Here is a 14877-nt window from a genome sequence, read left to right on the forward strand (position 1 = left end):
TGAACTCTTTTATCAGGTAGGGTATCTCTGGTTCATTTTTGAGGTTTTGTTTTGGTTCTTTTGTTTGGAACTTACTCCATTTTGTCTACTCTGTATTTAGTAGGTCAGCTACATCTGGTCTTGAAGGTAGTGGCCTTCTGGAGGAGGCATCCTGTGGGGGCCAATAGTGCTGTCTCCCCTGGCCACCAGAACCAGGTGCTCCAGGCACGTCCCCTATATGGGCTGTGTACACACTGGTGGGTGGCAGTGAGATTTGGCCACAATTGCTCTGAGCATCGTGGTAGGCACAAGCTGTGCCTGTTGGGAAGGTGAGTCCAAAGATTAATGCCTGGTCAGTGCCAGTGGTGCTAGCAAAGTAGAAAGTGACTTGCAAACTCTTCCATTCCCAGAGAAAATTCCTACAGATTGTTGCCCCTCCCAGCACATGCCCTAAAATTAGTAAATGTCCTTCATGTGTAACCCAGTACTTTTCAAACTGCTACCTCGGGTCTCAGAGTGATTAAGAGTAGACCCTCAGTTTTCTATAGCCTTTGGCTCTCCCAGAGTTAAGCCCCACAGATTTCCACAGCTCAACATTATGGGAGCTCATCTTCCTGGTGCTGCAGACCCCACCCTATGAGAGGCTTGACTCTTGCCACTTATGAGTGATAACCCTCCCACTTTATGGGTCACTGTGCCCAGGATGTGGTTCTTGACCTTATCTCTGCCCTTCCTACCCTTCTCAGTGTAGCTTTTTGTCTTTAGCTGTGTTAAGAGCTGTTCTGCTAAGTCTTTGGAACTGAGTGAGTTCCATGTTGTGTAGCTGCATCATTAGTGTGTCCGTGGGAAAGGTGAGTTCACAACCTTACTGTGCCATCCTCCCAGGAGTTCCAGTGGGTGCAGTGGGGGTGCCTGCTGGTGGTGCTCATGCATGCCCTGCTGTGCCCACGTATGCATGAGCTGCTGCACTCGCATCTTCTGTGTTGCCACCGAGAGCTAGGTATAAACCAGTATATTCTGAAGTCCTATCCAGAGCTGCCTTTTGATAGAAAAGTTAATTGCACCATCTACCTTTTATCAATCTTCTGTGGTGGTTTAGGCAACTTTCAATTCCAGACTTGAGGCCCTCAAATTAGGTAACAGTGGCTCTTTAAAACTAGACCCCTTTTCAAGGTTTTTCTAGTTAAAAAACACACGTGACAGATTTACTTGTGTTCTTCTGTTTCTCAGTAAAGGTTGATCTGAAGGCCACTTGCACAAAGACACTGCTATTCTTGTGAACAAGATTGGATTTTAATGCTCTGAACAATTCCTACTTCTTCACTGTCACAATAATCTGGGTAGAGGCCAAAGCTGAAACCATCTGTATATGTAAAAATAAAAAAAGCAAAGCAGGTCTTTCTGGACTTGACTTCACAGCCCTAGTCAGGTCCTTGTTTGCAGAGGGAGCCTGAGGGCCAGTTCAGTCAGATGACCCATATCTGGTTGTTTGCTTCGCTTTTTGATGTATTCCAGAGTTTTCACCTAGGAGGAAAAAGAACAATCAGTATTCTTTCTGGTTCACCAGTGCGCCAACAAATCAACCATATTGTGAGTTTATGCTTTCTTACAGCTAAAGTCTTTTGAAGGATAAAGGAGGAGAACCAACCAACCAAGTCTTTAAAGTATGGGGCGCCTGGGTGGCTCAGTCAGTTAAGGGTCTGCCTTCAACTCAGTCATGATCTCAGGGTCCTGGGATTGAGCCCCCCAGCCGGAGGCCTGCTTTTCCCTCTCCCTCTGCCGCTTCCCCTGCTTGTGCTTTCTCTCACCATCTCTCTCAAATAAATAAAATCTTAAAGAGCGAAGTCTTTAAGTACAACTTCTTAGATTATAATTTGCTTCTAAAATCAGATTTTGGTGTGACCAGGAATAGCTCATATTTTTATAGATGTGTATTTTATTCAGAGAGAATAAAAGGAAGGGGAGACCGGGGTTTGTTGAGGCCAGTTGTGCTCTGGCCGGTGGCTCCATGTGGTTTACCAGGACCCACATGCCTTCCCAGTGCCTCACCATGGTCCTGGTATCTGCACAGCCGTGTCTCTGTGCCAGGTGCCACAGGTTGACAGAGAGCTGGTTGAGTCTGTTGTTGCGCAGGTCTCCATGTGCCAAGATACTATTAAAGAAGGAAAGGCCCAGGGAGCTTTGGCGCTTCAAAGCCTGAAACAGGAGAGAGAGATTACCATCTGGACATGGGGCCCAGGTTGGACCCAGTGTTGATGCCAGCTCTACCATGCATCTTCCGTAGGGCAAGCTGCTTAACCTCCCAAGCCCCGCCTTCAGCTGTAGGAGAGTAAGGTAGTGCCAGCTCCTCGGGTAAGTGAAGATTGAATGAGATGAAGCATATGAAGCCTTCATTCTGTGCCTCCCACATGGGCATTACTCATGAAATGGAAGCAGAAGCAAGTGATACTTTCATGAGACTCCACACACAGCAGGGTAAAGGAATGAAGTGATAGGCCTTCTTCCAAGTACAAACAAAAACTGAAAGGCTACAATAAAATGTCTTTCAGATGTATCCTGAGCCATCCAAAGTTATGGTCACTGTCTAGGGCAGAAATAAAGACCAACTGACAGCTCCCCATAAACAGCCCAGGCCCAGCTTTCTTAAGACCTATTCTACAATACCAAATCTTGCCTCTGATTAGAGGTACCTAAACAAGCGAAGTCTAACCAAAATGTCAGGGTAGACCAAGCCTGAATTCAACAACAGGCCTTGGAGAAAGGATACAAGTTCTAAAAGCTAAATAGAGGCATGTGGGAAGGCCCAGTGAACAGGTGGGCCTAACCAGCCAGCCAGGTTCTGTCACGGTCCATGGGGACCCTGGACAGCTGTTGACCTGGGCCCTTGCCTCACAATGCAGAACATCAGTGAGTCCAGCAAAGCAGGTGAGAAAGGAGCCCTTAAAGTGGGCCAGGTATTCTCCATGCTTTATACAGCTCATCTCATTTAATCTACACAGCACATCTTTGTGGGAAGCACATTTCTGACCAGCTAGGCACATGTAGGTACATGTTTTGCACTGTCTCCCAAGGATCCCAACCCCTGGTTATTCAAGCACTGTACTGGGTGCTAGGGTGAAGGGACTTTGTAGATGTAATTAGAGTTATGGACCTTGGAGAATCCTGGATTATCTGGGTGGGCCCAATCTAATCCCTTGAGCCCTAAGAGGCAGAGAAATTTCTGAGAGACCAGTAGCAGAAGAGGCAGAAGGGGTGAGTTCACAGAGATTTGAAGCATGAGGATGCTACCTATCATTGATGGCTTTCAAATGGAAGAAGGGGGCCAAAAGCCAAGAAATGCAGACAACTTCTAGAAGCTGAGAACACCTCTAGCCAAGAGCCAGCAAGGGAACGGACCTTAGTCCTACAACTGCATGGAACTCAAGTCTGCCAGCACCCTAAAGAAGCCAGTCAGTCAACACCTTGATTTTCACTGTCAACTCACCAAACTGATAATATAAGTGAGTGTTTTAAGCTGTTGAGTTTGTGGCAGTTTTTTTTAAGGCTGCAAGAGAAATCCAATCCACTCCCATTTTGCAGAGACCCTCAAAGCTCAGAAATCTTTGGGGAACTTGCTCACGGACCACAGGTCTTAAGTACAAAGCAGGGATTTGGGCTCCAGTGGTCTGACTCCAAAGCCTGTGCCCACACCCTTCCATGTTCCACTCCAGCTGATGGAATATTCCCATAGACCCAGTGTTAGCATCACATTAGGAATCCAAATTCTGAAGAGGCTAAGAGTTGCTTTTCTCAACTACTCAAGGTGGACAAAACCAACCTAGTAACCACTGATGTGTCCATCCATCATTCCACAAATATTCATGGGAGCCAGATCCTCTTCTAACTACTGAGCCAACTTAATCCTTCCTGCCATCCTCTGCCATGTGAGAATTTACAGTCTCTTGGTGGAGGGAAAAAAAAACTATCAAGGTGCAGCTTCAAGCACAGTTGGGCAAGGGTGGCTGAGCAGCAATGAAGAGACCTCCATTGCAGGGCCAGTCGAGCCTGCCTTGGCAACGGCCCGGACCTGTGACAGTCACAGAAGCAGCTGAGCTGACTGAACGTTACCGTCAAGGAGTGGGGTCATGCCGTGCACTGCCCAAGCCTGCAGGCCCTGGGAGAAAAGCGGCAAGTACCGGGCACAGACTCATTAAGTGGCAGCTGACTGCCTGCTTGGGATCCTCTCTCTAATCAAGACAATGCAGTTCTTCTACCCCAACCAGGAACCTGGGCAGAGATCACCATTCCGTGGGTTCCAGCCCAACCTGCTGCCTGCCTTTCAAACCAGCCCTTGTCTGATGGCTGGGACAACAGGAGGGTGCGTATCTTCAGGACAAAGCTAAAACAAATTCTATTTCAAATACAACTAAAAGAGTCTCCCCGGAGAGAGGTCCTTTAACTACATTTCACTGAAGTGAGAGAGATTTTTTAAAAGACAAGGGAGACAATATCTAACAACTAGCTATTTCTCTATTCTGTATCTTCTCAGTAAGCATTTTATCTTAAAAAGCCCAATCCACATGTTTCACATGCACAGCCCATTAAAAGTGAAATCATGAGAGACAGATCTGAGGGATGAGAAGTCATGCCAACCTACATGCAAAGACCCAAAAACCACGAACACATTATGAGAGAACCAAATCAGGGCCTTGAAGCCCCCCTCCTCTTCTCCAGAGGTTTTTAAATAGAAAAGAGCTTCTTTTCATTGTTTTCCTATGAAAATTGTCATTTCCAGGAAGCTCCACGGGTCTGGCATGATTCCCAGCTTCACCACACCCAAACAAACAACTTCACGAAGTTCATGAGTAAACTGGCGAGCCCCTTCATGTAGATTCAGAGAAAATTTTGGAAGCAGGGCTGCTCCCAGCATCGAGATGATCTACTCAGGCCTGGCATCGGCACTGGGGGTCTTCAAAAAGCAGGAAGCTTTGCTCTCCACCTGGTAGAGAACTCTGACCCATTTCCCAGGTCCCAGACTCCCAGGGCCCCTGCCATGACGTGCTTGTCTACGCTGAATTTCGCACTGCATTGTTAAAATGAAGGATGGTACGTTCCATTTTAGTTCGGTAAATGTGCATATATGGAAGGACATTTTCACTAAATGTCCCTGGTATTATGTGAGTTGAAATGTTCTTTGGAAGAATTCCAACTTTGCTATTTTTTCAGAATCCTGTTTCAGAGTCATTATTGCAACCAGTGCCCCCTCCCCCAAGAGAAAAAGAGACATTAAATACAACCACAGCACTATCCCCCCCACAACTGCAAAAATGTGTTCCAAGACCCCCAGTAAATGCCTGAAACCACGGACAGTACTGAACCTGGTATGTACTGTTTTTTCCTATACATACATACCTCTGATAGTTTATAAATCAGGCACAGTAAGAAATTAACAATAGAATTATATACTATAATAAAAGTTATGTTAATCTGGTCTCTCAAACTACTGTACTGTACTCACCCTTATGATGATGTAAAGGGATAAACTCCATGAGATGAGGTGAATGACACAGGCATCGTGACATCATGTTAGGCTGCTACTGACCTGATTAGATGTCAGGAGCGGGGTTGGCCCCAGGTAACTGAAACTCCATGGCAGCGGGGGGCGGGGGGTAGTGGTAATGGGACACAACTACTACGTATAGTTCTTGGCTTTATTTTTGTGAGCTTGGGGGTTGTGCTAGGCTATGGTCATTTACGCTGTCAGTGGTCACATCTGATTAAACCCAGCCTGTTGCATCAGGGTGAAGAAATGTATTTTCAAGCCACGTGGCAAATTTTTTGGGGTGTATCTGTTAAACAAAGTACTGCTCTAAGAGGTCCCTGGGCTAGAAGTTGGAGCCAGAGCCCATGGTTTTTAAAAATCAGGAAAAGGTGCCTAAGAAGAATTTTTCATGGCAGAGGAGCTCAAGATAAAGGACCCCATTTCTCCTGGAGGGTAGGAAGAGCTCTCCCCTGAAAACTGCCAATACACAGAGACAAAGAAGAGCTGGGTCTTTAGCCCTAAAAGTTTGCCCGTGTTTGAAAAAGGCCTTTCAGTTGGGGGAGAATTGTCTCTCCTGATACTCACTGGTTTGATAAACCAGTCTCCCTGAAGAAATCGGGGTTCTGATTCTGCCCTGTCCCCTGACAGGGAAGCGCCCTCCATGTGTTAACTTCCCCAGCCCTGCATCCAGAAGGGTCCCCAGGTCGGTGGGACACACCAACACATGCTCCCTCCCTAGAGAGTGTGCTATGATGCACGTGGGACCTACTGCTAACCCTAAGGCTGGCCCTAGAACTTGGCAGGGGGCACTGGAGGATGGAGTCCTGAAAAAAATCCCACTCTCTCCAGCACCTGCTCGAATATCCTGGGGATAATGGGAACCCAGAACACATATGTATATCATACACGTGTACGTCCATACGTAGCTATATAATATTCTTGTGGTTTTCTAGTGGAGAAGGGGGTAAGGACAATGGTGGTATTTCATATAGCCCCGGAAATGAGTATGAATTAAACCTAAAATTCAGTTTGAACTTATTTTGTCTTCAAAGGGTTTGACGGGGTGGGGATAAAGGAGCAAAACCTAGGAACGGGAGAATCCAGGGAAGGGAAGGGAAGGAAGGGGAAGGCTGGGAAGCTACTGGGAAATAGGCAGTCCGAAATCTGCCTTAGCTTTGGCAAAGGGAATTGAGGAGCAGGGTGGCGGGAGAGTACAGGGCCTGCCAGGATGAAATTAGGAATGACACATGGAGGTGGAAACAGATTCAGGCACCAGCCGACCCACGGAAAGAACACAGAGAAAGGTCAAGCACCAGCTTTGACTCCTAAGGCACTGCCCCTCTCTGCCCCCCTTCCCACAGGCCCCGACTACACAACAGGGTTCAGCCTGAACACACTCCCAGAGATGAGCCTAGGTCTGAACAAGCCTGAGACGGGGCCTCTGGGAGCCATCTGTCACCTACATGTTAGGACTGAAGCTGCAAAGGAAGCGGTGGTTGGCATAACTGGAGAAGGGAACAGGTAGGTATGTAGACTGTACTAAATGGAAATTAAATTTAACTATCATCTAACTATATGGAGACTATGGAAAAACTGCTCTGAAAACATAAAAGATGCAGCATCTGACATATCCATGTAATTTGTGGTTAAGAACACAGGTTCCAGAAAACTGCCTCAACCACATTGTGTAGCTACCACTCTAGGGCTGTCTCCCTGTCCGTACAGTGTAAAGGAACAGCTGTCCCACCTCACTGGTCTGTCGTGAGAATTCAGTGAAATGACAAATGCAGAGTCCTCAACGCTACACTCACATAACAGAGGCTGGAGAGGGTGCATGGGTGGCTCGGTTGGTTAAGCATCTGCCTTCGGCTCAGGTCGTGATCCCGGGGTCCTGGGATCGAGCCCCGCATTGGGCTCCCTACTCAACGAGGAGCCTGCTTCTCCCTCTGCCTCTCTGTGTCTCATGAATAAATAAATAAAATCTTAAAAAAAAACAAAGGCTGGAGAAACAACCTCCACTGTGGTGGGACAGGAACCACATGCCACTTCTTACAAGGTAAGTGAAAGGCCTTGGTCGAGGAGGGCAATGCAGTGGCTCAAAGTTCAGCCTTGGGGATCAAGGTGATGACCCCGTTCTATCACCAGAGGAAACCCAGGGCGTGGAGAAACCTCTCTGAGCCTCAGTTTCCTTTACTGTCCAATGAGAATAAACAGAGCACTTGCACCTCAGGCTGGTCATGGGCATGAAAAAAACCTATGATGTGCAAAATACAGGCAATTTATTCAGCATGTATGGATCAAGCACCTGCTGTATGCGGGCCTCTCTTCAAGGTGGAGGGATGCTGTGGTGAGTGACACACAGGCCCCAGAGACAGGGAGGTCTCCGAGACTCATGTCGCAAGGTCCCAGCCCCCAAGGGAGCTGATATTCTGGTAGGAGAGGCAAGCAACTGAAAAACAGAGCATTTAGTACAGGAGCAAAAGCCCTGGATGGAGCACTCAGTTATCGGTCTGCACAGAAACACATTACTCACATGACCGAGTTTCCTTTCCAGAATGGACCAATGTCCAACCACCCTGGAAACCCATGCTTTCAGAGGGAGCAGGCAGAGGGCACCTACCTCATCCTTGGCCAAGGTTTTCAGGTGCTCCAGGATCTGAGCCATCACCGTCTCACAGAGCTTGTTGTTTTCTGCCAGAAACTTGGAGTCTCCCCCATACAGGCTGTCGTTGGAGTCAACTGATGGAACAGACCAGAGCAGTGAGCAAAGCGTGGTCTAGCCATACAAAGGAATATTATGCAATCATAAAAAGGAATGAAATTCTGATACGTGTTGAAACGTGGATGAATCTTGAAAGCTTTATGTAAGTGAAATATGCCAGACATAAAAGGACAAATACTGCATGATTCCTCTTCCACAGGACACTGGGACAGGCAGATTTGTAGAAGGACGCAGAGTGGAGGACACCACAGGCAGGGGCAGGGGGGCGGGGGTATAGGAAGTCACTGTCTATTGGGTACAGAGTTTGTTGGAATGATTAAAAAATCTTGGGTAGGGGTGATGGCTGCTCAACACTGTGAATATACTTGATGAAAGCTGAATTATGCACTTAAAAAGTTAAAGTGGTAAACTTTATTTTATCACTATGTAGGTTATGAATTTTTAAAAAAATGTAAAAAAAGCCTTAGTACAAAAAGTCCTTATCTTTGACTTGGGGAAGCCATTCCAAGGTATTTATTTTTAAGAAAATAATCCAACAGGGGCGCCTGGGTGGCTCAGCTGGTTAAGCGTCTAATTCTTCATTTTGGCTCAGATTGTGATCTCAGGGTTGTGAGACCGAGCCCTGCATCGGGCTCCATGCTCTGCGGGGGAGTCTGCCTGAGGATTTCTCTCTCTATGCCCCTCCCCTTACATGCACGCTCTCTCTCAAATAAGTCTTTAAAAAAAAAAAAATAAAAAATAAATGCTCTGTTACAGTATTAAATACTTGGAGAATAATAAAAGTATATGATTTATAGTTATTAATTACCACATACTACAGTATATTATTGTTATAACATACTATTAATAACATTATAAGATACTATTAATTTTTAAAAAGTGACAAAAGTATCCATAGTAGAGCCGATATGTGTACATCTATATTTCCTAATTTATAGCTGCTTAAGAACCAATTCTTTTAATTAAAAAAATTAAATTTCATGATTTCCTGTCATCTTGAACCTTCCAGAGAATGGGATGGGAATAAGCACACAGTAATTAATTAATTTCAGATATGCCTTCTGTACATTTCTAGTTGCTATTTCAAGAATAACAACTCTCCTTACTGCTTTTTATTTTGAAAACTGGCAAGGCTGCCGAAAAGTCGGGAAAACAGTACACTGAATACATACCTGTGCTCTCCACGACACACACATACAGACACACAGACACATAATGGAGTTCTGTGGCTGAACCAGTCGTAAGCAGATTGCAGACACGTTGCCTAAAAATAAGAACTGCTCCCCAGCAGTCTCCTTGCTCCCCAGCCTCTCTGTGTAAAGGCGATCTCTAATCCACTTCTGAACTGCCTGTGTATGGAGCTGCGTCTTAACTGCTATCCACCAGTCAGAGGAGGACAGCTATTCTCTTAAAAGAATGTAAAAGATTGGGATTCTGGTAAAGGAATGTGATTCAGCCATTCACCACCACCTGAGTTTGCAGGGCGGCAGGAAGGAATTTCTCAAGTCTACTGCTGAGGACCAGAATAGTTCCTGGCATAAATTCTTAGGCTTACTCCGGGTTGGAATCTACTCTCTTTCTGATGAGCTCAGCACTGGAAAAGAGAGAAGGTCTAAGACCGCCCATGGCCAACACACACCAGGGTTCCTCCCCAGAGGGGCCAGGGGTGTGTTCAGAGCAGGCTGCTCACTTGCGCGTGTGCGCGCACGCACACACACACACACACACACACACACACTCTCTCTCTCTCTTTCTCTGCCCCTCCTGGATGAGGGCCTGCTCTGCACCAGGATCCAGGCTAGGAGCTGGGGACCCAGGGGGGCAAGGCTGATTCAGTCCCTGCCTCACAGATGCTCACAGACTGTAAGGAGATGCAGACCAGCAAAGAGGCAATCACAACAGCATGTACTGATTGTTAGAAGCGGGCAGTGCAAAGGGTTATGAGCTCCTAAAATCTAGGCCTGGGATGGAACTCTGGAATTAGCAAGATCAGGCTAAGCTCTACAGGTTAAATTCACTAGATGAAGTGCTAAAGGGGGAACGGGGGGCGGGATGAGTTTTCCATGCTAACACTTGGTGGTGACAGAGGGAGGAAAGGAGAAACTTGAGAATTAGAAGGAAGTTGGTCAGACCAGTGTGTGCAGTGGCCCTGCGAATCCAGGCGCAGCTCGTATGAGGGAGATAAATGACATCCCTGGCAAGCGGACACTAAGAATAGCCCACAGTCCCTGCATCTGTCTGGCCCGAGGATCATGACCCTCAACGCCTCAAGGGCCTGGCAGGTGGCGTGGAGCAGCCAAGGGGCTACAATGGCTCCATGGAGGCATCCTGGGTTTGTGGTCTTCCAGCCAGATCGACGCTATCTGCATATGAAGTAAACATTCAGTACTCCGCCATCCTCCCCTTCCATGTGGAACACGCCCACTCTCTCACAGGCTTGGGTGAAAGCGCTGGGGTTCTTGCTCCAGGTGATTTCACAATACCATCTTATTAACAGAAAAAGAAAGCAGCAAAGGCATCCTTTGGAAATGCAAAAAAGTTGTGACCCTAGTTCTTCAGAAGTTCTAACCTGTGTCAACACTACAAGGCTGCCTAGAATAAGGGATGGGAAAGCAAAGCCTCCTTTGGGCCCCCTGGGCCTCTCTCCTACCAAGACGATTGTCAGGTCACAATTATGCATCCAGAGTAAACACAGCTGGGCCAAGAAAAAAGGGAAAAAAAACCCACCCATCCTTCCGCTTTCTCCTCTAAAAGCTATAAGTCTAAAAGGCTCCTGCCTATCAAACCTAGCCACGCTCCCTTTGCTAGCTAGCACTCCGGCCCCCCAGTCTGCCGTGGCTGTGGTAAGCTTAGAGGGTTAAACGAATCTGCTCCAGAAGAGGGAAGAGAGGGCTTGCCCCTCTCACAGGGCCTGAGGTTTGCAGACCCACTTCCACGTCAGTGCCTGGTCCTCAGAAGTCTCTAGAGTTGCAAGCCCTCAGTGTGCACTTGGCAAAAAAGAGGAAATAAAAATGCCAACAGATAAAGGAAAAGGTGCTCAATCTCATTAGTCATCAGAGAAATGCAGATTACACTCATCAGAAGAGCCAAAATGAAGAAGACTGACCGCAGGGAAGGAACAAAGGGAACCCTCATTCATGCCTGGTGGGGTTGTCAATGGGTACAACTGTTTTGGAAGACCATGAGACAGTGTCTACCAAAGCTGAACATAAGCAAGTTCCATGAGCCAGCGACTCCACCTGTAGGCACAGAGCCAACAGAAATGTACACGAAGAACATGTCCAAGAATGTTCACGGCCAGAACCAGAACCACTGGAAACATGCACATGATTCATCCGTCAGGCAATGAATGAATTCTGGTACGGTCACGCCATGGAATATGACACGGCAATGCAAAAGGAGGAATTCGGCTACGCACAACACAGACAGAGCTCACACACGGAATACTGAGTAAAAGAAGCTAGACACCAAAGTATGCATGCTAAATGACTTCATTCACATAAAAGTGAGAACTGTATAAACTAACGTGCGATGCTACAAGTCGAGAGAGTGGTGAACCATGCAGAGGAAGTGGTGAACCATGCAGAGGAAGTGGTGGTGCTAACTGGAAGGGGGGCACGATCTGGGGGGAGGGTTACCTGGGTGTGCTCACTGTGTGATGAGTCACTGAGCTTTACAGCGGATAGTACGTACGTAGCGTGTTACACTTTAATTAAAACACTGTTCTTTTGTAATTGAGGAGGGAGCATGATACACGCCCCACAGTTCTGGGGCGTAAATTCCACTTCTGTTACTAACTGGCTATCGGACCTTGAGTAAACCTCAGGGTCTGAGTGTCCCCTTACTGGAATGGAAAGTGGGGGCACCCACGCTTGTCTTACACTCTGCAGTGCTGTAAGGAGTACAGGAGGAAGATCCGCGGAGTCTGGTGTGCTACCTGGCATGCAGTAGGAGCTCAAGTCGTGGGAGCTGTCATCCTTGACATCAACCAGCCTCCCTAAGTTACATCTTAACGATTAGCCCCCAAATCCCAGCTAGAGGAAGCCTCTGAGAGTCATAGGGGAAGGCCCTCCTGCGAATTTGCTTCCTGAAATTTCCAAGTGTATAGAGACAGTTGCTTAAACCCTCAAGTATGTCATTACTGGCCAAAGCACTTTTAACAGTAGGGCCATGTTCTGGGAAACCAATCACTGGAACTGAGGGTTTGATAAGCAAGTAGATGCTTGGGCTCTGCAGGCAAAGGTCTGGAGTTGGGACTGTCCTGTGTGTCCAGGATATGAGAAGTCCGCTTTCAAATTTCTAGCAGCAAATTCAGAATGGCTGGTAGCACACAGGGGAACAAGGCCACCTCCTTCCTTCTGAGCATCTTAACTAGGGGTTCACAGAATCTCAGCACCACTTGAAGAACTGGGTAAAGTCCCACCTGAGACTGGGGTTAGGGGCAGACCCTGAATGAAGCTCAGGCATGTATGTATGTAACCACCTTTCTAGGTTACTCGTAGTGCACCAGACAGAGCACAGATCCAAAAGAGTGCTTCTCTAAACTTGTCTGACTGTTGAAATGATTTTGGATGTTTGTTCTAGACGAAATTCTCAGGCCTCTTCTTGGGGATCCTAATTAAGAAGGGGTGGGATGGGGCTCAGGAATCTGCTCAGGGAATTCTTATTTGGGCACATTTAGCAAGGCCCTGGAGTAGAAGTTCCTGGTGGGTAAAAAACCCAGGAGATTAATCAAAGAAAACAAAAAAAAATTTCACTGGACTTTCATGAACTTCAAGCTCGGAGCAGTATGGGAGGAGGGCACCCCACTACCTTTGTCTATGTGGTAGAGGTAGGTCTCCTGGCTCATGGCGGAGAGCAGGTGCAGGACGCAGGTGTAGATGCGGATTTTATCATCACTGCTGTCCTCCCAGGTGTAGTCCTGGATCACGTTGAGAAGCTCTCGAACAAGAAACAGGACCCCATGTTCGGGATGATCCTAGTGGAAAGCCAAAACAGGAGAATTAATCCTAGATACGAGGCAGGAAGCGGGGGGGAAAAGCCCCCAAAACCATGAAGACAGAAGCCCAGGTCCCTCCCGTTTGCAGCTGTGGAGGACTTACAGTGGCCGGCCACTTCCCGGAGGCAAGCCCACTCATGAGCCTGGTTCAGGAACACCGAGAAAACAGAGACTGTTGTTAACCCCACTGATGAGCATGCTCCACTCTTGGGAGACAAGCCCTGAGAGCCTCCTTGGATCCAAGGAATCGAGAAGGCCAAGTTACCTATCAGCTTAATGGCCTGTTTCCAAAATTACAGTCTTGTTCTCCCATGTGTGTAGCAGTAAAAAGCCCTGTTCCTTCGACTACAAAAGCAAGACTGCGGGTCTTGCAGCAGATGCAACAGTGGAAGCCACCTACTTTGGGTAACCCCGCCCCCCCAAATGATCACTGTCACTACCAAAGGCACCAGCTTTAAACATAGCATTGCTCTTTAGGGCGTTCAGTGACATTAACAGCTAAATTGAGGACACTCTCTTGGGAAAGGAAAAACCCAAGAGACACTCCGAGTTTAGAATGGTGTTTCTCAGATGCTGAAATGAACCAAAAGAGGGTTCCAGACGGTAAAAAGCTGGCAGCTGGCTTCCCTTCCGACAGGCTACCTGGGATTCTGGGGCTCTCCTCCTGAACACAGCCCCCCCCCCCCCAGACCTCTACCGCCAGGGGTGAGTGCCCGGGCCCTGCCACCATCGCCTTGCTGACCTGGTGGCCACACCTTTATGGCTGCTGGGACCAGCTGGACCCCCCACAGTCCTGCCAGGCCACCGCGGCCTTGGTAGAAGAACAAGGCCATTGCCAAACCACGGGCCAGTAAGCGTGAGGGGATAAATACCCCAAACTTGTTCCACTCCTGCTTCCAGTCTGCAGTCGGTCCCGGCCCCTGGCTGAAACGAGTTGGGAGAGAAGGAAGCACGCCCGGGTGACGCAGTCCCCGGGGGCCAGTCTCCCACACCGATCTCCATGGAAGGGCAAACAAAGGAGGCTACAGCCGGCAGCTTGTGTGCCAAGGAGGTCTGGCCTCCCGGCCCTACTGTTCCCTCGGGCTGAAATCTTCATCTGCAAGACCTGGCCGGACCCGCTCCTCGATGGTCTCTAGATCCCATCTTTCGTGCGGGCTCCTCATTGAGGCCTTCCCTGGTCATCCATCCAGAGCCTTCCACACCCCCTCCCCCAGTCTCCATCACAAATCGTCCTTATTTTTTCAGAGCAGTTCTGAAGTGACTTATTTATTCCTTCTGGGAATATCTCTGACGGCATCTCTTGGTTTACGTTTCTCTCTCTTTCATCCTAGCCTCTGAGCCCTGGGAGGGCAAGTACTTCAGCTGTCGTAGTTGCCAATTCACAGCCAGGGCTGCCCAGGGAACACGATGTGATCGGTGCCCCGTCCCTGTCCCTGGCTCTGGGGTAGTGCCGGGCACATGGCAAGCACTCAGTAAATAGTGCCGAACGTATCACAGCCAGAGTGCCTTCTCCGTGCCAGGCGCTACGGTGGCTACAAAGACAGACAACAGTCGCTAACGTTCATGGTCACCACGGTAGCTTTTCTACGTTCCAGAAGGATACTGTTATGACCAGGCCCTAATTTCACAGATGGCAGATGAGCCCCGGAGACGTCA

The 14877-nt window shown here is 48.0% G+C and overlaps 1 protein-coding gene across 4 annotated transcripts in view; it reads right to left on the reverse strand.

The window, feature by feature from the left end:
• Positions 1–1250: 1250 nt before the first annotated feature.
• The window catches only part of VPS35L (VPS35 endosomal protein sorting factor like), a 114877-nt gene continuing 101250 nt past the window's right edge, over positions 1251–14877 (reverse strand). For 2 of the 4 annotated variants that reach the window (XM_025855505.2, XM_025855506.2), the window contains 4 exons: positions 13035–13200; positions 8121–8239; positions 2029–2175; positions 1251–1503 (listed from right to left, as the gene is read on the reverse strand). In XM_025855505.2, the coding sequence (XP_025711290.2) occupies positions 1405–1503; positions 2029–2175; positions 8121–8239; positions 13035–13200 (531 nt within the window). In that variant the 3' untranslated portion in view covers positions 1251–1404. Of the gene's footprint in view, positions 1504–2028; positions 2176–7013; positions 8240–13034; positions 13201–14877 lie in introns of those variants that run through there. The other 2 variants (XM_073899440.1, XR_012380419.1) reach the window with 2 other exon arrangements.

This window comes from Callorhinus ursinus, unplaced genomic scaffold (assembly GCF_003265705.2).
Source record: "Callorhinus ursinus isolate GAN/ISIS: 27379988/994484 unplaced genomic scaffold, GSC_fseal_2.0 scaffold13, whole genome shotgun sequence".
Taxonomy (NCBI): domain Eukaryota; kingdom Metazoa; phylum Chordata; class Mammalia; order Carnivora; family Otariidae; genus Callorhinus; species Callorhinus ursinus.